The sequence below is a fragment of the Onychostoma macrolepis genome, chromosome 23, assembly GCF_012432095.1.
Source record: "Onychostoma macrolepis isolate SWU-2019 chromosome 23, ASM1243209v1, whole genome shotgun sequence".
Taxonomy (NCBI): domain Eukaryota; kingdom Metazoa; phylum Chordata; class Actinopteri; order Cypriniformes; family Cyprinidae; genus Onychostoma; species Onychostoma macrolepis.
In genome coordinates this window covers 4,750,665-4,773,435 of record NC_081177.1, presented here as the reverse complement: position 1 = coordinate 4,773,435, position 22,771 = coordinate 4,750,665, and the positions used below count along the sequence as shown (strand labels likewise).

The 22,771-nt window shown below is 34.8% G+C and overlaps 1 protein-coding gene across 1 annotated transcript; it reads right to left on the bottom strand.

Annotated features, from left to right (window-relative positions):
• Nucleotides 1-4,311: 4,311 nt before the first annotated feature.
• Nucleotides 4,312-17,484, bottom strand: scp2b (sterol carrier protein 2b). The gene is made up of 5 exons (XM_058763543.1): nucleotides 17,327-17,484; nucleotides 14,834-14,933; nucleotides 12,396-12,525; nucleotides 10,389-10,468; nucleotides 4,312-5,996 (listed from the first exon to the last, which is right to left on the bottom strand). Exons 1-5 carry the CDS (start codon nucleotides 17,347-17,349, stop codon nucleotides 5,901-5,903), a joined length of 429 nt encoding a protein of 142 aa, XP_058619526.1. The 5' UTR covers nucleotides 17,350-17,484; the 3' UTR covers nucleotides 4,312-5,900.
• Between the last annotated feature and the right edge of the window lie 5,287 nt (nucleotides 17,485-22,771).

The window sequence follows — 22,771 nt, the reverse complement described above, 5'->3', positions numbered from 1 at the left end:
AGAAGAAAAACCAACAGCTGCTTTTCTAGAAAACATTTATTTCTATATAGCATTACTTTCTCAGTCTGTCTTTGAAACCAGTGAAAAACAACAATAACTGTAAATGTAAGAATCTGAATCAATTGCGTTCTTCATTCCACGCATTTTACTCTACTGCTTATCCATGTTTACAGTATGTTTAAAAGGTTGTTGAAGTTTCAAAGCACCTGACGTGTGCAAAACCTAAAGGTCTCATCTCAATGACTTGTAATTATGTCAATGCAAGAGCACTAGAAGGACCAGCAAACAGAGCTGGGTAGTAGTAACTGACTACGCGTAATCTGGATTACGTAATCAGATTCCAAAAATTAAGTACTTGTAATTAGAGTAAGTTACATTTTAAAATACTCGTGATCAGACAACTACTTTTTTATTGATTACATGATTACATACTATTCACACAATAGCAATAAATTATTTATAACTTATTGAATCTCTCTAATTCCTCTTTTTTATCTTTTAAATTTTCCTTTCTAAAATAGTCTACCGCTTATATACATTCAGAAAGTCCAGTTTTGTGGACATTCACACAGAGTTCAGTCATTAGTCAGGTGGCAACAGAGGATTTGGCCAATGGATTTTCAACATTGCATCAACTACTGATAAACACATTCATTTTTATTTGAATTATCACTCAGTAGGTTATTTAACCATTTATTATTATGTATTATTGAAAGGCTTTTGTCTTTCAAACTCATTAAAATGCACAAATTCTCGTTTTTTCTTATTTGCAGACATTCTCAAATTTTTTGTCATCTGAACCTAACTTTGTCAGCTTTCACCTAATATATTTACTTTAAAGGGATGGTCAATCAGCAATTCTGTAAAAGACAATATCTCCCTTTGCATTGAACTTTGAGCATCGTAACTTTGCAGATGTTGTTTGTGCTCAAACAGCAACATTATACACTAACTAAAGTTAAAAAGTGAAATCATAATCAATGAGCCCTTTAAGTACCACATCTGCATGTTCATAGTTCTCTGACATTGGTTAATGGTCATATGGCGTGCGGGTAAACATAAAATATTTCTTCTTTTTTAGTAAGTGAATTATTTTGAATGTTATTTTAAAATGGTTTATTTTAATTTGAAATTTTTTATGATTTAATTACATTTTTGCCTTTCATTCACTTACAACTCACAAACCCCTGCAGTTCCTTTACGGACCCCAGTTTGGGAAACCTTGATGTAATATAATGTTTAATGCACTTCATGTTTCTCAGTCTTTGTATTTTTACATCATTATGGTACAAGATTATCCTGTTTAAATCAATGTGATAAACGAGTTAGGTCAAAAGTAATCTAAATGTAATCTAAAAGTAATCTGATTATATTACCTAAAATGTGTAATGTAATGGATTACGTTACTGACTACAATTTGTGTCATGTAATTTGGAATCAGTAACGGATTACAATTTATAAGTAATCTACCCAGCTCTGCCAGCAAATTATATAAAGCTGCTTAGTAAAGCAAAAAACAACTCTAGTGTTTTTACCATGGTAAGTGGTGTTATATACATCATACATAGAAAAACAATCTTAACCGTGGTAGCATTTGGACCAATCAGACACAATTTTTCATTAGGTTTAACAAATCAATTATGTATTAGGTTAACAAATAGTCACAGACCCCTCACCCCATAAACATACTGGGTGCCAGGATGTCTGTGAATGACACCAGGCCCCTGGTTACCATGGCAACCATGAGACCTCACCCAGATCAGATAAACTTTACGACCTAAAAGTAAGTAGAGAGAATCTTCCCCCTACTCAATTCTCTCTAAAACAGACACATACTGCTATAGGAAAAGACTTCTTTCATTAATTCATAGACAGATTTTTCTTTGACCTTCCTATCACATATCCTCAGGTCATTGTGCATATTATTACTGTTCTTGTACATTGCCTTTTGTACTGTATACTGTTTTATGCATGCTTATGATAGAACCACTCTTTCATGTAACCATGTGCAGTGTGCACTCTTACCTGTGCCATGTTTAGTATCTATGAATTCGTCTTCAGATGATCTAATTGAGAGTGTATATTACATGTTGATACCTATGCAACATATTAAGTGTTCTAAGAATCTTTAGTAGTTTGTGGATCAACACCCAGTCAAATCACATATGCAAAATACCATGGTCTAAGACAAGGAGTCGTAAACTTTCCCTCCAAAAGTGAAAGTCACCATTGGCTCTTTGACTCCCGATTAGGGATGGCTGACGCGAAACTGACGTTTCGACACGGTGTCGAGATCCCGAAGCGCAGATGTTTCGAAACACTGCTCCGAAGCGTGATTCGAAACACCCATGTCATGTGACTAAGGCGATTCGAAACACCCATGTCACGTGACTAGTGACAAGGATCTGTCTCAACCTAACTCCCACAAAGTAAAAAAGTGGAGTTAACGCATCTTCACTTCGTGGGTTTTTGTGAGAGGATTTTTTCAAAGGCTGGAGAAATTATATGTAAAAAAAGAAGTAGGCTAAGTCCATCAACAGCAGAACAATTAATATTTTTAAATAAAAATCTTTATATGTAAAAAAAAAAGTGGCTTGATGTACTTTATTGTATATTTTTCATTACCAAAATAACACTTACTTATTCACAAAGAGTTCATTCAGACGTCAGACTGATGTTTCAACACATTACAAGAACAGAACAATAAAAACAAACATTTTAATTGTTTTTTATTATTTTGTCAAGACGACTGCGTCACCCAGGATTCGAACCCAAGGTGACAGCATTCCAGTCGAGCACACTAACCACTCCCCCAAATCACCTGGTGGATCGACTAACACGACATAGATTATAAATCGTCAATTCGCTTAACTGTTTCTTTGTCGACGCTGTTTCAGAGCAATACTTGAAAATGACCACTAGAGACGGGTGTCGAAATGTTTCGAATCCTCGACACATTTGCTTCGACTGCTTCAGTGTTTCACGAAGCCTCGCTTTGCCCACCACTACTCCCGAGGGGTGTGACCTCTACAGGGTTTAAAAGGCCTCACTTCAGTGACCCGCCTACTTTTCTAGTCTCTTCACTCGTCTCTCATCCCCTTTCCATCTTCTGGTTGCTAAGTCCCAGGGCCTCGACACAGGCCAGTCTGCGGTTCTGTTAGATGCTGAGAAGATGAGGATGTGAGCTAGAACTCCTCTGGAAACCTTAAGTTTTCCTGCCAGGGTTTCGGCCTTGACTTTCCATTCAACAAAGATCCTAGGATCTCAGCTGATGTCTCTTAGCTCTTTTTCACTTTACACCTGGGAAGAAACTCCCAATCACCATCGAGTCAGAACATCTTTGGAATTCATCACTCTTCAAACCAGGAAGAATGTGATCGCAAATCCAAAACCTTGAAACCATCAAGACTTTCATCTGAGACTGCATCCGGACCTTCATCAACGACCAAGGCAATGCAAGTATCGTACATTTAACTAAACAAAACAGAGGTTTAGTATAAGCTATAGTCCCCGTTATAAACGGCGCTGATGGTTTTACTTAGGTGGTTAACTGACTCTTTTCATAGCTTCATTCTCTGGTTTTCCTGATGATTTCATCCATCAAGTCTCATTGGCCCTTTCCCATGTATGAGTGTATGTATGTTTGTTTGTTAGACTAGATTGTGTTAGTGTTCAGTTAATGCAACTCTTGTGCACAAATTACATGAGTTTCTGATTCTGCTTGTAGATATTATCCCTTTACGATTTTGATCCTTACTACATGCTCTAATGCATTAATACGTAGGAAAGTATTTTCTGTGGACACAAAAATAGCCTTCTTTAGAGTTGATATGAACTTACACGGAATGTTCGCTGGATGAACAGATTAGTTGATGGCAATTTAATTCTGCTACAGTTACTACTGGCAGCTGATATAAATAATTGTAATTAATCATATTCAATTGTAATTATTTATATGCATTTCCCGTTTGAGCTGATTTGCTACACCATGGTAAAAATCACTGAAAAGTGGAGACAAGTTGATTACTTCTGTGAAGAAAATCAATCCAAACGAAATATACTGATTTTCTAAAAATAATAATAATAAGATTAATACTATACAATTGTTTACTTACAGTTAACATGCAACATGACATTTTGATATGGATCTCATCTTATGTGAAATAACAGGTGTGCATATATTGCCTATTTTTATCAGCTCAGCAAATGAGATTTTAGTCATAACTGTTTCATTAAAAAAAAAAAAAAAAGAATAAATGAGGCATAGAGGATGTGCAGCACAACTTTTGCAACTAAAAACTATACAAGAGGTAAAAAATCTGCATAATTTATTCATTAAATAGCAGAAATTTTATAATTATTAATTTTGACATAATATCATCAATATTTCCAAACATTTTTGTTACTTGAAATAAAACTTTAACTGAAATATACAAATACACACACACACTAAACAATACAGCTACAATAATATTATATGATATAATTTCATGATAATATGACTAATATAATATGATACGATAATCAGCATTCAGAACTGTAATTAATAGTGCATATATTATTGAAGAAATGAAGGTTTCAAATGAAGGACAGAGAGAGAGTCGAGCTGTGGAATGTAGGTCAGAGCTAGTTAACAATTTCAGGGATTTAGTGTCTCAGCTGAAGTTTTCAAAGGAAAAACAAAAGCGTGGCAGGCTGGACATCGGCCAGTAGCTTTGGGTGGAAACGTCTGAGCTTTCCATGAGCGCTGGAACGCACACTTACACCGGTTCATCTCACAACAAGAGCAAGAAAACGACACATAGGCAAACGAGCTTCAACGTGAATACTCCGAAAAAAGAAAAAAGGAAAGTGATGGTTTATGTACGAGTTGTTTTCATGCTAAAGCCTTGGCCTACACATTAGTTCTTTAACAGACCTGTATGCAAATTGACTTCAATTAGTCTTATTTCAGGGAAAATCCTCTTTTGTAGGCCCTGCTTCCCTCTACAAAAATCTAGTTTTTTTCTCCCCCCCCCCCACCCAATGGTTTTGGATTGAGGAAAATAAATTTGATTCATACACGTTTTGTTCATGATAATCAATTGATAAATTAAAAACAGACACTTCCTATTTTAATGAGAAAGATTAGGTTTATTTAGTACAAAAGTATTTTAGCATCTGATGGGGAAACACTCAAAAAAAAACATTGACGTGATGCTACAATTATACCTGTGAGATACTGTCAAATATATCCATACACTGTTCTGATGGATATATTTTTATTAATTGGTGTTTGTTTTATCAGAGCAGCACTGTAAACCTGCTCCTAATAACCTAGAATAACTATAAAGACGAAAGAGAATGAATCGCAATGCTGTCGCACATTTTAACAACACGTCCGTACATTAAATCCCAGTGTGTAAGTTTATAGTTCGCAGGCACTTTACCAGGGTTCACTTCCAATAAACCCCTTCAGAGCAAACAATCAATCCACACACATACAATTTAAACAGTTATTGGTGCCAATCGAAGGAAAAAAAAATAAAATAAAAATAAAGAGCATTGTTAATATAGTATTTTTGTAACCGTCTATCAGACTCCTGTGATTCATTTAAATAATTAGATAATTCACCCAAAAATTAGATTTCTGGCGTTATTCACTCACAAATCCATGCTCGTAACATTTGAAGTTTATCTTCAGAAAAAGACTAAGCATAGTCGAATGGTTTACATTATGGAAAAGTATTGGAAAACTGAGTAAATGTTTATTTTTGGGTGAACTATCACTTTACCTTGTTAGAAAGAGGCTCAAACTACAGCGCAGAAACTCTTTTGGTCTGACTCCTGCAGCTACTCTAACAGAGTGAACTCAGTGGGAGGGGCTACTCGAGACCCCACCTTCTTTGAGGCTCCGCCTTTCACAGCTTGGCTTTTCCCGGCTGCAGCTGCAGGTTTTGAAGCTTCATTGCCATGCCCATGTTTCCGGTGATCTTCAGTTTGCCCTGGAAGAACGCCTGAATGAACGAGAGAGCACAAGAGAGTGATTAACATTGATTTTTTTGAAAAATTAACCTCCTGAGAGGATAAGCTATTCATTTGTGTCTTGGCAGAGGAAATTTGTTTTTGTGAAGTATTTTTCTGTGACCTTACATGCCACACTTTAGTGTCTCAAAAACCACATGCAGGGCTATTCAGAGACACTAAAAGGGGGTTTAGCCATGAAAACATCCTCTGCCTGTTTTTTTTAAAGCAAATGAACAAAAACATTGATTTTTGTATTTAATTTTTTTGTGTCTGATTGATATTCAGATTGGTTCTAGTAAAAGCCTCTCAGAACAATTACAGTTTATAAAGCAGAATATGATTTTATTTTTCAATAAATACATTTAAACTAGTTTAAAAAAAAAAAAAAAAAAAAACTGTAAAGGACATCAGGAATAAGCACATAAAATAAAAATAAAATAAATAAACAAATTATGTATTAATAATATGATATGGAATATTTAGATTCATAAAAAACGAGACACTATGTATGGTTTAATGTAGTAACACACATTGTGTAATGAGTAAGGAACTGAATATTATATAAAAATGGTTTATGTACGTTTAATGGAAGTTAACATTTATGTGAAAAAGCTGAAAAACACAGCTGAGATAAATCAATCAACAAATAAATGCAATACTCTATAAAATATTTCCATTAACATAAAAATAGATAATATTATATATACTACATATAACACACTATTTAAGTCACAAAGTAAATATTATTTAAACAAATGATTTTGTAATACCTTTCATAAAATAGTTCAATACTATGTTGAAAGTTTGGTTTATATATTTAATCAAAGTTAACATTTATGCGAAGTTAACATGCATACACTAAATGAATGAATGAAGGAAGGAATGATCGAATTAATAATAAATAAATACATTAGTCATAAATCTCATGCAGAGGCATAGCACACATGAATGTTATATTGTAATCAATTTAAAAAAATCGAAATCTCAAAATCTCAGAATTAATTTATGATTTCAACTCAAGGTCAGCAAAGCTCAACAATTCAATTAACCTTCATTAACTGTCAGGGAGAATTATCTCAAACTGCTCTCTAGTTACATACAAAGACGTGCCGTGACATGATTACGCAAGATCAATAGCATCCGCGGTCGTCATGACAAGCTTTAATGAGTGCTTTTTTTTTTTGAAGAGCAAAAATGCTCCTCGCAGAAGGGATGAACCCTGAAGTCATTTCAGTTATGGACTCATTAAAGCTTTGCACAGCCGTACGCCTCCATCCCTGCTAAGAGAAAGCACTCAGGTAGCACTAAAACAGGGCCACGAGTGAACGCGGTTAATGACTTCTCGTTTCAGTCTGTTCCCAAACATCGGTTACCAGCTGCGTGGAAGCAATTACAGAATACAAAAATGAATTAAGGTCAGGTAAATATAGCCAGATTTCATGCTGAGCGAGGAAACCACCTCACTACTCAACCCAGCTTGTAAAACTCACTTTTCCCACTGTTTATGAACAGACAGTTGAGAAAGGACAAGACATGACTCGACAAGACATTTTTTATTCATTAGATTTGGAGACTTGTAGCATTACATCATTTGTTCAGCAATGGATCCTCTTCAGTGAATGGGTGCCATCAGAATGAGAGTCCAAAAAACTGATAAAAACATCACAATAATCCACACCACTCAAGTCCATCAGTTAACATCTTGTGATGCCAAAAGTCACATGTTTGAAAGAAACAAATCCATTGTTAAAGTGTTTCAACTTTAAACTATCACTTTTGGCCAAAATGTGAGTCCATAATCCATAATAACGCTTCCTCCAGTATAAAGGTCCATCTCCTGCTGTCCTCTCACATCAAAATCCACTGACATATTTGTTTAGAACTGTTTATGCTTGTAAACGGTGCCTGATCTGTGCATATTTCTCTCCTGATTCAGACTTTTTCACTGAAGAAAGCAATATTGTGAATAGAGGACTCATATTTTAGCCAGATACAACAGTTTGAAGTTAAAAACGTCTTAATGATGAATTTGTTTCTACAAACACACAGCTATTGGCTTCACAAGATGTTAATTGATGGACTGGAGGGCTGTGGATTACTTGTGGATTATTGTGATGTTTTTATCAACTATTTGGACTCTCATTCTGACGGCACCCATTCACTGCAAGTGATGTAATGCTACATTTCTTCAAATCTGATGAAGAAACAAACTCATCTACATTTCGGATGGCCTGAGGGTGAGTGCATTTTTAGCAAATTAAAATTTTTGTGTAAACTTTTCCTTGGCTTTGGGGTGGCGTAATATCACAATATTATATATATAACTAGATCTAATAGCTAATAAACAATAATGAATGCAAAGGTTGGTTAATAGATGGTTAACCACTGGTTAAATAGATACAAGAAAGAAAAACAAGTCAAATCCAAGAAATACTATAAAAAAAAAAAAAAGATGAATCACTTTAGATTCGAATGCTGAATATTATATTAATTCAGAGGGAAACTTCAAATTTAAATTAAAAAAATAAAATAACGGCACTTTCGTGGTTATTTCGTTTTTGTTTTGATAAACCCGCATTTCCCAAAAATTAAATGATTTTTTTCCGTACAATAACCTAGGTCTCTGGCTGTATGGTATAAAATGGTGTAAAAAATCTGAACTAAAAAAAATATATAAATAACATTTAAAAAAAAAAAAAAAAAATTACACTTTCAGGGCACATTTAAAATGTGTCTCCAGCTAAACTAGTTACTGAACCAGTTCAGGTTGGTCAGTTTAAACCGTCTCACTGGCACTTGTTGATCAGTCAGAGGTCAAAAACGTCTTTCGCTCCATCTGTGGCTTTTCCATGAAGGGTGAGGTGTGGAAATTTGAAGGAAACTCTCTGTCCCAGATGGGAAGCCTCACAATAATCTCTCTTTCTCAATGTGGGCCATTAGCATTAGAAAAGGAAAGTGAGTGGGGAGAGTGTTTTTGAGCGCCGGTGCAGAAACTGTTCATGGAAAAGAGGAGGTGGATTGAGACAATGTACAAAAGGAGGGTGGGAGCTGTATGAACTGTGCTTTTAAGTGCTCAACCTTGATGTTCCTTTTCAGAGAGACCTCGAAATCGAAAATGTCTTGAATTGTGAATCACAGATTGATATAAAAAGGCACTCTCCTAGCTGCTTTGATTTCACCACCATATGCAGATCTTAATGCATCAAAAACAACAACAACAAAAAAAAAACTGCGCAGGACAGTGTAAAGGAAAGAAAAACATCTGGGTTCATGTGGGATGAGTCTCTGTGGTACGTCCAAATGGGAAAACTGAGACTAATCAGCCAAAATCATAATTATAACCATACAAACCGCTTGGAAATGTCAGGGATCTGCTTTTGCAGACATTCTAGGGTTCCTGCTTTTTTCAAGTTATTATTTTCCAGGATATGTTATGCAACCTATGTTTAAAAGTCAGCATGAAATGACATTTACAACCTATTTTAATTGTATAATTTGACACACACTACTGTTCAAAAGTTTGGGGTAGGTACGATTTTTTTTATTATTATGAAAGAAGTCTCTTCTGCTCACCATGGCATGCATTTATTCGATTAATAAATTCAGCAAAATTGTGAAATATTATTACAATTCAAAATAACAGTTTTCTACATCAATATATGTTACAATGTAATTTATTCCTGTGATCAAATCTGAATTTTCAGCATCATTACTCCAGTCTTCAGTGCCACATGATCCTTCAGAAATCATTCTAATAAGCTGATTTGCAGCTCTAGAAAGACTTATTGCTTAACATGTTTGTGGAAACTGCAATGTTGTTATGAATAAAAGGTATTATAAAAGGAACAGAAATTTTCTTTAAAAATGTAAAAGTTTACTCTCACATTATCAGCTTAATGCAAGCTTTCTGAATAAAAGTATGAATTTATTTAAAAACAAAAAAACCTTACGGACTCCAAACGTTTGCATGCTAGTGTACTTTCAAATGAAAAGTTTGAGTAAAAAATAAAAACATTAGATCACTTAACATGTCTAAAAATTCCTAAAACAAGCAAAATGAAATAAGCAAAACTGCAACCAAGACATTAAAAGTAGTTTTCAGAGAATATGCCTTGAATTAAGTTTATTTTACTTGATCCACTAGTAAGTTGTTTTCTTGTTTAAATTGTTTTTTTGTTTTTTTTTCTTAAAACGAGACAAGTTACAGCTTGTTTTATAGATGCTTTTATATTTTTAATAGGGAAAACAAAAGACAAAAAGTCTGGTTACATTCATTTTTTGCAGTCTAGCTATAGATCTATATCTATAGATGGTTCATATTATTCCACGGATGGAGGGAGGGAGGTTTTGGTTATTTGTCTGACTGCTTCATCAGCACTTACGGTCTGTGGATTCATCTTTCCAGTCATGAGGTCCAGCAGGTCTGAGTCGGCCATCGCTATGGTGCAGTCTGCTTTCTTTTCTGAGAAAGAAAAAGGCAGAACATTAATAAGGAATGGGAACCAGGCCGACACAGCAGCTCAAAACCTGTTGGTTTGGTGGGTTTAGCTCTTGTTACACAACGAATGAGAATCCGGCACGTGTGAGCAGCTTTGATTCTGGTCATTAGGCGCCACACACACACACACACACACACACACACACACACACACACTCGCTTGCTTTCATTTCCACTCATCCTCCACACAAATCTTGTGGACTCACACACACACACACACACACACACACTCGCTTGCTTTCATTTCCACTCATCCTCCACACAAATCTTGTGGACTCACACACACACACACACACACACCTGTGAATATCTGAGACGTCACACACTCACACATCATTAAAACAGATGAGGAAGGTGAGGAAGAGCACAAGCTCTTGCACTACCGGAGAAACGGTGGCAAAGGCCTCGACATATTCTCAGATGAGGTTTCACTTCATATAACAGATGATTTGAGGGACCAAATCATGCGGCTTGTTGAGGAGAGGTGTGCCGCTATTCTCTGAATGATTTTTCTAAGTCTGATCTAACAGAGCAGATTTACGCCAACACACTGGTCACTGTTTGAATTTCAAATCTTCTGTGTCTTGATCTGAAGCAGATTTTTTTAAGTAACACTTGAAAACACTCAAATGCAATGACTCATTGTACGTCAGTCTGCTTTTAATACTTTACTTTAATTCTTGAAAGAAAATATTTCAAAAGCGGTTTTTAAAAAAAAGAAAAGTTAGTTCACCCAAAAATTCTGTCATGAATCATTCACCCTCATGTCGTTCCAAACCCGTAAGACCTTCATTCACATTAAGACCTTTTCAAGAGCAGTAGCCTGCTCTTGAAAATGGCAGCAGATGGTGAATTGAAGAATTGTTGAATAAAGTCGTTATTTATTTTTTTTTTTTTGTGCACAAAAAGTATTGTCATAGCTTCATAAAATTTATGTTAATAGAATTGTCAGTTATGTATAATTTGCATTCATTTAATACATTTTAGTCATTTAAAAGCTGGTGTTTTAATAGAATTGTTCCTTATGTATAATTTGCATAAATAATAAATGTTAGTTAGAATATTTAGAAAAGCTGTTTTTAATATTATTGGTAATCATGTTTCATTTGTATTCATTTAATACATTTTAATTGCAATATTTTAAAAGCTATTTCAACATTTTATTTAAAATATTTCAAAGGTTTTTAAAAGAGTTGTTTATTATGTATATTGGTATTCATGCAAAATATTTTAAAGTAATTTAAAAGCCGTTTTATTTTTAATAGTATTGTTAATTATGCATAACTTGTATTTAATAGATTTCAATTAACATTTTAAAATAAATGTTATAAAATGTATAATTTGTATTCATTTAATGTGTTTTACTAATAATATGTTATTTAATTGTATTGTTAATTATGTATAATGTGTATTATGGATTACTGTAAATTGTTTACATTTTTAAATTTAAAAAGCTGTTATTTTGATTGTGTTGGTAATCATGTATTCTTTGTATTAATTTAAAACATTTTATTACTATTTTAACATTTTAAATGCTCTTGAAATGAAAAATAATTTATTAAAAATCACATTTATTTATTTGTTTGTTAATTGATTTCAGTTTATTAATCGAGTACCATTTATTAATTTTAAGTGGGTTTTGATGTGTTGTGTGTGTGTGTGTGTGCGTCTGTCAACCATTAGCAGTTTTCAGAAACACACAGGAAAATGTCAAACCCTGGGACAATAATGAACCACTCCTTCAACCCATGACCCCAATGAACAATTTGTACAGCCCTTTTCAAGTAAAATAACTACACCTGATCCAGATGTGTCCAGCAAGACACATTGATAAGCTGGAAAATGTCATCCGTTAACAGATCAATACTGTCTGCATTTAGAACAGACTCACCGGCATCGTTGTGAACGGAGCCTTTTCCGTTCTTAACATCAACGATCCAGATGGCTTCCTTTCCTCCCGGCCCGTCCTTCACCTTGAAGGCAAACACACCTCCGATCTTCTTCACAAACTGCTCTCCGTCCTGAAAACACACGCGCGCACACACAAATGTCACAGAGTACATCAGTTGCACAACCTCTGTAAACTGTGTGAACCGCAGCTAAACTTAAATGATGGTGAAAAGATAACTTTTGTTCCCCTCAAACAGAATTAAATGTGTAAATTTTATTTATGTATACACATTTATGCATTTTATAATATAACAGTGTTAATTCAGGATAACTGGATAACATCTTAATAACAAAAAGTGACCCAACTGACCTATTATATATTTATAATAGAAACTAAGGGGGAGCAGAACCGGAAAATGTTGCAAGCCTTTAGTATAGGGACCAATTCTCACTATTAACTAGTTGCTTATTAGCATGCCTATTATTAACAATAACATATGGGCTGTTTATTAATACTTATAAAGCACATATTGTGCATTACCATATTCTACATCCCTAATCCTACTCAATACCTAAACATAAGCAGCAAATTAGGAGTTTATTGAGGCAAAAGTTGCAGCTAATGGTTTGTTAATAGCAAGAATTGGACCTTAAAATAAAGTGTGACCGATTTAAATGTGCAATAACCACTAGGCCACATCTCAAAATTGGTTGACAAAAAAAAAAGAAAAAAAAAGTAGGATGAGACTTGATTTTAACCTTGGAAAGAGATGATAAAACGCCACCAAATATCTAAAGTGCATACAAACAACATCCTATTTGTTACACTTGCTTGCTTTTCACACAAAGCAGAAGCGTCATAAACAGCTGCAAAACAGCAATGAAATGCGGGCTATTAACATAAAGCGCCTCGCTCAGCCTTCCAGCCTGTGAGAGCGAAGCGTTAAATTTCCCTGTAAAATTACACACTGCATTTCAGAGCGTAATGGAGCAAAACTGATCTGAAAGCTCGCTTTTTCCCAGAGTCTGTCTGGTTGTGTAACAGGCCGTTATTTGAGTCATTTTTTTGGCAGAAGCTGAAATGTGGCTGATGGTGGGAGATTATCAGCGTCTCGGCCGTGTGGAGCTAAACAGGACAAATCTCGAGAGGGTGCGAGTGTCACGGCTGAACAATAACAAACACACATCATCGAACATAACCACAACTGAACTCAAAACTACAGCTAGATCCAGAGAGGCGCGGATGAATAAATGAGGGCTTGAAAAGGTTAGTTCATGCAAACGTTAAAATTGTTGTTTATTCACCCTCATGTCATTCCAAATCCATCGGAAAGGATACACAAAAGAAGAGATCTCGCAAAGACACTTTCCATTCAATGCAAGTGGATGGCCATTTTTACTATCAAGTTTCAGGGATCAAAAAGGATCAAGAAACATAAAAGTAGACTCGCATTCCAAGTCTTCTGAAGTCAAACATTGCATTTATATAAAATGAATTTATGGCTGCCAAAGTTAACACGTGCACTTGATATATAAATCTTTTATATATACACAAATACATGTATCTTTTGTTTTGTTTTTTCACATTTACCAAATTTGATGATACTATAATTTTGATTCATTCTAAAGACTGGTCAGAAATCATAATTGCACAAAACCAGTCATAAGTAGCACAGGTATATTTGTGGCAATAGCCAACAATACATTGTATGGGTCAAAATTATTGATTTTTCTTTTATGCCAAAAATCATTAGGATACCAAGTAAAGATCATGTTCCATGATGATATTTTGTAAATTTCCTACCGTAAATATCTCAACTTAATTTTTGATTATTAATATGCATTGCAAAGAACTTCATTTGGACAAATATAAAGGCGATTTTCTTAATATTTTTTAATTTTTTTGCATTCTCAGATTCAAAATTACAAATAGTTGTATCTCAGCCAAATATATCCTAACAAACCGTACATCAATTGAAAGCTTTCAGATGATGTATAAATCTCAGTTTAAAAAAATGGACCAGAATCAAATTTGTGGTCCAGGTTCATAAATGAGGTAAATTCTGTAAACCTGGATGATGAGGCTAAGTCGTGGCTCGATTTCTAATATTAACCAGGTTATGAGCAGTTTGGGGAAGGGATGGACACATATGTCACCAAACACCTTAAAAGACATGAAATGGCATGAAAAGGATTGTCCAGTTAAGACTGAGGAATTTAGGTTTAATGAAAAGACACTCTTTGTAGTCTAAATAAAACCCTTTCACACCAGCCAGCAGGGAAAAGCAGGCCTGAAGCCTGACAGAGGATCACTGCTGACATGATTAAAGCTGGGTAATAACACAGATTCAGATTGATCTTGGTGTAGCCTTGGGCAGAGATGTTGAGTTGTCTCATCTCATGAATTCAGATAAATGCACTGAACAGGGCTTCTCGTACCTCATGCAGCTTTTTACTGATCTCCTGGAAGATGGTGTGAGCTTTGAAGCCCTCTAGACCCGAGGATGAGCTGGTCAACACCGCCTGGATGCGTGGAGAGCTGGGAATGAGAGAAATATACACACTCAGAAAACATGAAATTGAAAGATTAATTCACCCAATAGTTCTTCTGTGTGATTCAGGTTTGAAACCAACAGTGCAAGTTGATACTTTTTGGGTGAAAACTCTCCCTTTAAGTAGATTTGCACAATGAGGAAAACACGGAAAGAATCGCGGAATCCAGTCACATAAATGGAACTTACCGTATAACATCGGAATGAGACAAAATTGGGCAAATTTGAGATGATTAACTCAAAAGAAGTGCTGTACAATTAATTAAATGGCGATATGAGGACATGACCTTCATCTCAAGAAGTGCTCTGCTCTTGTTCAAAATGTTCATGAGCATTTTACCATTACATTTGGGAAAAAAAACTATTGTCATATCATAAACTCACAGAAACCTCGTGGCAACCCGTCAAAATAAAACTTTAGTTTAACTTGAAGAAACTGTGACAGAAATATATTCCTATATTTTATAGTAGAATGTTCTTCTCATAACAACAATAATACAAATAATAATAATTAAAACATACTTTTTAAAGAAATAAATACACAAATTTCCCCAAGTTTTAATTTTAACTGTAAACCTCTGCAGTGCAGGACTTTGTTTACCTGTTAAAATATTACTTGAACTTTTAATGCTATATGCCTTCATTTGAATACCACCATTTTTGATCATAAATACAGAAAAACGAAAACACAGTACAGAATTTCAGTAAAAACTAAATATTTCATAGGGGCCTTTTATTGTAAAACATGTAATAAATTATTAAGATGTTAAAGTGATACATTTTAATTATTAAAAAGCATGTCTAATCAATTCAATTAAACCATTAAAATGGCACACACAGAATTTGGAAAAACAAAGCATGTTATAGGAGCCTAATTGTTGATTACTTTTTTTTTTTTTTTTGGAATAAAGTTTCATGATTTCAATTCATTAGACATGTTTTGGTAACTAAAATATAATTTAAACACTAAAACAGATCGCAGAAAATGTAAAAGAAAAAGGAAAAGGAAAAGAAAAAGAAAGAACGAGCCTAAATAAACATTAAAAAAAATAAATTAAAAAAAAAATTCATAGAGCCCTATTTAAGAATTAATGTGATTTACAAGTACACAGGTTTGAATCCAGTCAGCATTGCAAGCTGATCTCTCCCAAAATGTCCTATCTCTCTCTACTCATCCGGTCATAAACACATTCAAACCCCATATATCCAATCTAAAAAGAACAATGGGGCTGTTTTAAGTTCAGCACAAATATTTAAGCACAGGAAGACATGCAGACACAAAGATCTCTGGACAAACTGCTCACACGACACATGTGGAGTTACTTCGAGATTTATACCAAACTCTCACATAAACATGCTGGAGACAGCAAGATCAAAACACTTCGCTCTTCAACAAGCTACACAAACGTTTTTTTTGGATATCAAGAACAATTGCACAATCTTGGATATTTTCTCATGGGTAAAACAAAAATTATAGAGTAATGGAGTTAAATTAACTCTTAGCTGAAAAACTACTAGTAGAGCTGAACTCTACTACCACTAGTAATAATAATAATAATAATAATAATACGGTAACACTTTACAATAAGGTTCATTAGTTAACTACATTAGTTAACATTAACTAATAATAAACTGCACTTATACAGCGTTTATTAATCTTTGTTAATGTTAATTTCAACATTTACTAATACATTATTAAAATCTTGTTAACATTAGTTAATGCACTGTGAGCTAACATGAACTAACAATGAACATCTGTATTTTTAACGTTAGCGAAGATTAGTAAATACAGTAACAAATGTATTGCTCATGGTTAGTTAGTTCATGTTAGTTAATACATTAACTAATGTTTAACTAATGAACCTTATTGTAAAGTGTTACCAATAATACAAATGACATTAATATTTATTTTAATTTTTTTATATAATGTATTATTTATTTTGTTATATAGGCTAGATGTACAGATATAAGTATAAGTAGATATGCGTAAAGCATGGTAATACATAGATTTTTTATTTTTAATTGCTCAAATATAATTTTAGATTTTTTTTTTTTAATTGCTCAAATATAATTTCATTTGCACAATTACAGTGCATTTTGGATGCTGAAATTGTCTTATTCCTAGGAATTTAGCTCCAGTGAGACAGAAATGCCTGTCAACTATAAGATCAATCCACTGTCATCAGTCAAAACACTTTGAATATTTCATATTAGCGAATTAAAACAGATATCTTGTAATAAATGGCACACAAGCATATAAATGACCTCCATATGCTGCTGTCACACTCTGAGCTCTGCAGAAGCATTCACGCACTCTGTGTGATCACAAGCACATGATGACTGTAAACTCGGGTCTGATCATCATCATCATCTTCCTCACCTTGACACCTGTGGGACTCGCATTGTTGCTGAATATGAACTGCAGACAGACGGGTGAACGCAAGGCCGCTGGCACTCGGACAATCAGCGATACATTTGTATCTGAACGCTACTTCCGGGTTCTGTGGCCATGAGGCAGACCTGAATAATCACACACTGATCGAGAGAATACATAAGCGTGACTGTTTTATTCGCAAAGTATGGATATATGCATTGAGAAGGGGTGCCTTAAAACGCTCCAAATTAATATTTACTTTAAATCATGTTAGCCTATACTTTGATTGTTTTTGCATTTTAAGTAACCTAAGTCAATAAGAACAGAGTCAAAGAACAAATAAATAATGTAATATTTAAAATAATGTAATTTTTATGAATTATGGCACTAACACATTCTAATTATTTATATGTAAATATTTGTAAATGTTGTCCAAAAAGGCTAGATTAAGTTTTGGGTTTGCCAAGTGTGTCTGGACACAAAGGACAGAACATCAAAAAATGAAAAATCCAGAATCCCATAATTACAAAGTCAAGTCTAATTAACACAACATGCAGCATCAGTAATGGCTGGCAATAAAATGTTGTACCTTGAATGTTAATCTACTTGCAGAGAAAGAAATTAGAGATAAACAGAGCAATAAATAAAATAAAATAAAAGGGGAAAGAATGGAAAAAGTTCAAAAGTCAAAACAAAAAGGTCAACATTTACATTTGTATTATTATAACTATTATTATAAATAAATATAAAAAAATATTGGATGTTCACTTTGGGTTTTGCATTTTTGTTAGTAGAATGTTCCCCTAATCCCCAAAATCTGCAGTGTTACAGCTGTGCTGCAGTGATATTTTCCATGCACTTGTGCCACAGTATATCCATTATAGGCCTATATTAATAATAATATTGGATAATTTATATAGGGGGAAGTCGTGGCCTAATGGATAGAGTGTCGGACTTGAAATCTGAAAGGGAGTGAATAACCAGCGCTCTCTCCTCCCTCAATACCACGAGTCCAAGACTGAGGTGAGACCCTTGAGCAAGACACCGAACCCCCAGCTGCTCCTCGGGCGCCGCAGCATTGGCTGCCCACTGGGGTGTGTGTTCACTGCTGTGTGTGTGAACTTGGATGGGTTAAATGCAGAGCACAAATTCAGAGTATGGGACACCATACTTGGCCACACTTCACTTCACTTAATTTATTAAATAGCATCGTCAAGTGAATGCGAACATCACTTTGATGCTTAATAACATAAAACTCTTTTCTAAAGGAGTTTTATAAAGGTACACTATATCACATGGCAAGGCTATTTACGTAAATAGTTTTGTTCTTTATTTATGTTTTTGTTTGAATACCTAGGCAATAAAAACAGAATCTAAGCAAAATTGGATTTATTGTGAAGGACCCCCAGGACGGCCCTCTGCTGCTATCTGCTGGACGGAGGTGGTTAACTATCAACCTTCTTTTCTGAATCAGAATCAGAATCAGAATCAGCTTTATTAGCCAAGTGTGCACAAACACACAAGGAATTTGTTGTGGTTTTTAAGAAGATCTTGATACATACATGCATACATACATATCTGACATGAGAACAGAAACATTTAAATAAGGCTTAACAATAAATAATAATGTGTACGAATCTGGAACAGAAGATTTATGTACAAGTTTGTCCATTATTTACTCTATATATAGAGCTGTATAGACAATATGCATATGTATTTGCATAGTACTTGAGAGAGAGGCAATAATTAGAGATGGAGAATGAATTACAGGCATGAATTACAGAACACAGGTAATAATTCCCGTATTAGCTGTTTAGGCTAGAGATGGCATGGCATGCTGATATTGGTTTTCAAACGCCTACCAAAGAAATCGAAAAATCGGTGCTTCATTGTTAGCCTCTCATTGTTTATTGTCACCATTCACATTTATTTTATAGACAAAATATGCAATGAAAGTATTTCTTTTCTTTTCTTCTTTTTTATTTTTAACAAAAACTATTAAGTAGCCTACTGTTAATGCTAATCTGCTTGCATTGCATTTGATTGCAAGGATCTGCAAGGTTCCAGATTCCAGGTTGGTTGGATAAGTTAAAACAATCTCGGAATAAATTGATAAGGTTAGTCTCAGGGTTTAGTCGTTTTACAGATGTGGAGGTTTCCCATTTTAAATGTCTTGATTGGTTACATATAGAAAGTAGACTAGAACATATTAAATAAAAAATGGTATATAAGATTATCAATAATAGAGGTCCTTCATATTTGAATGCATTTTATTTTAGGGTAAATTAGCAACATTGTTATAAAACTAGGCAAAGTCTTATGGATATTACATTATGTCGTTTTAAAACTATGTATGGTCGTAGGTCTTTTAGATATTCTATGGCACTTTTGTGGAATAAATTACCCCTGGATATTAAAGGTATTTCGAATATGGTTAATTTTAGTTTAAAAGATAAAAGCTGGCTCTTAAGTAGGTTGTTTTGTTGATGAATTTGTATGACGTACGTGGTTATTTGTGACTGTAAATTTTTGTAAATGTGGAATTTTATTGTAATTTTTGTATTTATAATGCAGTGCCAGTGTACCTGTTACCAGAGTGGCGTTTGTGCTTTACATCAAGGACCACAGTGGAAACCAGTTTTATTTTAAACTTTATTGTGTTATCCTTGACAAATTCACTACTTTTTTGTCAAATAAAAAGAAAAGAACAAGAAAAGAAAAGAAAATAAAATAAAAGAAAAGAAAAGAAAAGAAGGAATTAGGTAACTGATTAATGGAAACTATCATTCACACACAGGGTTATTATAGTTAATGAAAACCATTAAAAAAAAACTTTCTTACTTTTGTTATTTAAAATAATATAAACTTTAAAAAATATTTTATTTTTTTATTTAAACAAAAATAATAATCTAATATATATATATATATATATATATACAGTTGCATCTCAATAAATTAGAATGCCGTGGAAAAATTTATTAATTTCAGTAATTCAACGCAAATTGTGAAACTTGTGTATTAAATAAATTCAATGCACACAGACGGAAGTAGTTTAAGTCTTTGGTTCTTTTAATTGTGATGATTTAGGCTCACATTTAACAAAAACCCACCAATTCACTATCTCAACAAATTAGAATACTTCATAAGACCAATAATAAAAAAAAAACATTTTTAGTGAATTGTTGGCCTTCTGGAAAGTATTTTCATTTACTGTATATGTACTCAATACTTGGTAGGGGCTCCTTTTGCTTTAATTACTGCCTCAATTCGGCGTGGCATGGAGGTGATCAGTTTGTGGCACTGCTGAGGTGGTACGGAAGCCCAGATTTCTTTGATAGCAGCCTTCAACTCATCTGCATTGTTGGGTCTGGTGTCTCTCATCTTCCTCTTGACAATACCCCATAGATTCTCGATGGGGTTCAGGTCAGGTGAGTTTGCTGGCCAATCAAGCACAGTACCACCATGGTCATTGAACCAGCTTTTGGTACCTCTGGCAGTGTGGGCAGGTGCCAAGTCCTGCTGGAAAATGAAATCAGCATCTCCATAAAGCTTGTCAGCAGAAGGAAGCATGAAGTGCTCTAAAATTTCCTGGTAGATGGCTGCGTTGACTGTGGACTTCAGAAAACACAGTGGATCAACACCAGCAGATGACATGGCAGCCCAAATCATCACTGACTGTGCCTCTCCACTCTTCCTCCAGACTCTGGGACCTTGATTTCCAAATAAAATGCAAAATTTACTTTCATCTGAAAAGAGGACTTTGGACCACTGAGAAACAGTCCAGTTCTTTTTCTCCACAGCCCAGGTAAGATGCTTCTGGTGTTGTCTCTGGTTCAGAAGTGGCTTGGTAGCCCTTTTCCTGAAGACGTCTGAGCGTGGTGACTCTTGATGCACTGACTCCAGCTTCAGTTCACTCCTTGTGAAGCTTTCACAAGTGTTTGAATCAGCTTTTCTTGACTGTATTCTCAAGCTTGCGGTCATCCCTCTTGCTTGTACACCTTTTCCTACCCAAATTCTTCCTTCCAGTCAACTTTGCATTTAATATGCTTTGATACAGCACTCTGTAAACAGCCGCACCTTTCAGTAATGACCCTCTGTGACTTACCCTCTTTGTGGAGGGTGTCAATGTTCGTCTTCTGGACCATTGCCAAGTCAGCAGTCTTCCCTCTTATTGTGGTTTCAAAGAACATGTAACAAATCCCCCTGATCGTCACCAGAGGTCGCCATCACCTGAGTATTGACTTCTCTCTCCGAACTCCATTTCCCATCATCCCCGTACCAGGACTCTGATTACTAGTCCACCTGATGCTCATCTATGAGACTACTTAAGTCACACACACACACACACACATTCATCGCAAAGTCTTGTATTGCCCCGGCTGACATTTCTGAGCGTTCTTACCTTTCTCTGTTGGATTATTGTGTTTTGACTCTGGACTGTTTCTCTCGTTTTGGATTGTTCTCTGCCTGCCTTGTTACTCTGCTCTTGTCTCTCCTCTGATATCCTTGTTACTGTTACTGACCACTGCCTGTACGACTGTGTTAACTTTTATTAAAGCTGCAAATGGATCTTCCCTCTGATGACTCATCATTACAGAACAAGAGATACCCGGAATTTATACTGTAGGGATGGTCATTAATTGAAACTCAAATATAAATATTCTAATATTTTGAGATACTGATTTTTTGACCTTCATGAGCTGTAAGCTCTAATCATCAAAATGAAAACAAACAAAAAAAACTTTTGAAATGTTTTACTTTACATGCAATGAATCTAAAATATATGAAAGTTTCACTTTTTGAAATAACTTACAAGAAAAAAAATGAACTTTTTCACGACATTCTAATTTATTGAGATGCACCTGTATATATATATATATATATATATATATATATGTGCGTGCGTATGTTTGTGTGTGTAATAGGTAAGGCTATTAAATAGCAAATCACAAACTAGTTTGTTAATACAGTAAATTTAGTGTCACAAACAGAGACGTGAACCAAGAGTGAGTGCTCAACAGTGATGTTTATTAACAGAAAGTGGAATCAGGATAATAACGTGCGTCAGTGGATGAGTGAGAGTTCGTGTGGTCCGTCAAGGAGATGAACTGGGTTTGCTGATAACAGATGAGTTTCCGATAGAGAACCAGGGTGCCTTTTAATCCGCAGCAGGGAATCGTTGGAGAGACTGGGGAGAAACACTGCGCAGCAACTGGAGAGTAAACACACAGGTTAGAATGATGAGAGCCAGGTTACTGTTCCGTAAGTGAACCGTAGACCAGACGATGAATGTTTGAGAGTGTGGGTGCTTTATGGGAGTGCTGATGAGGGTGCGCAGGTGCAGGTGATCAGAAGTCAGGTGACTGTGATCTGGTGATTGCAGTTGATGATGGTGACTGTGACTCTCTGACAGTTAGTAATTGGTATGAGCAACTACAGTCATTTAAAAAT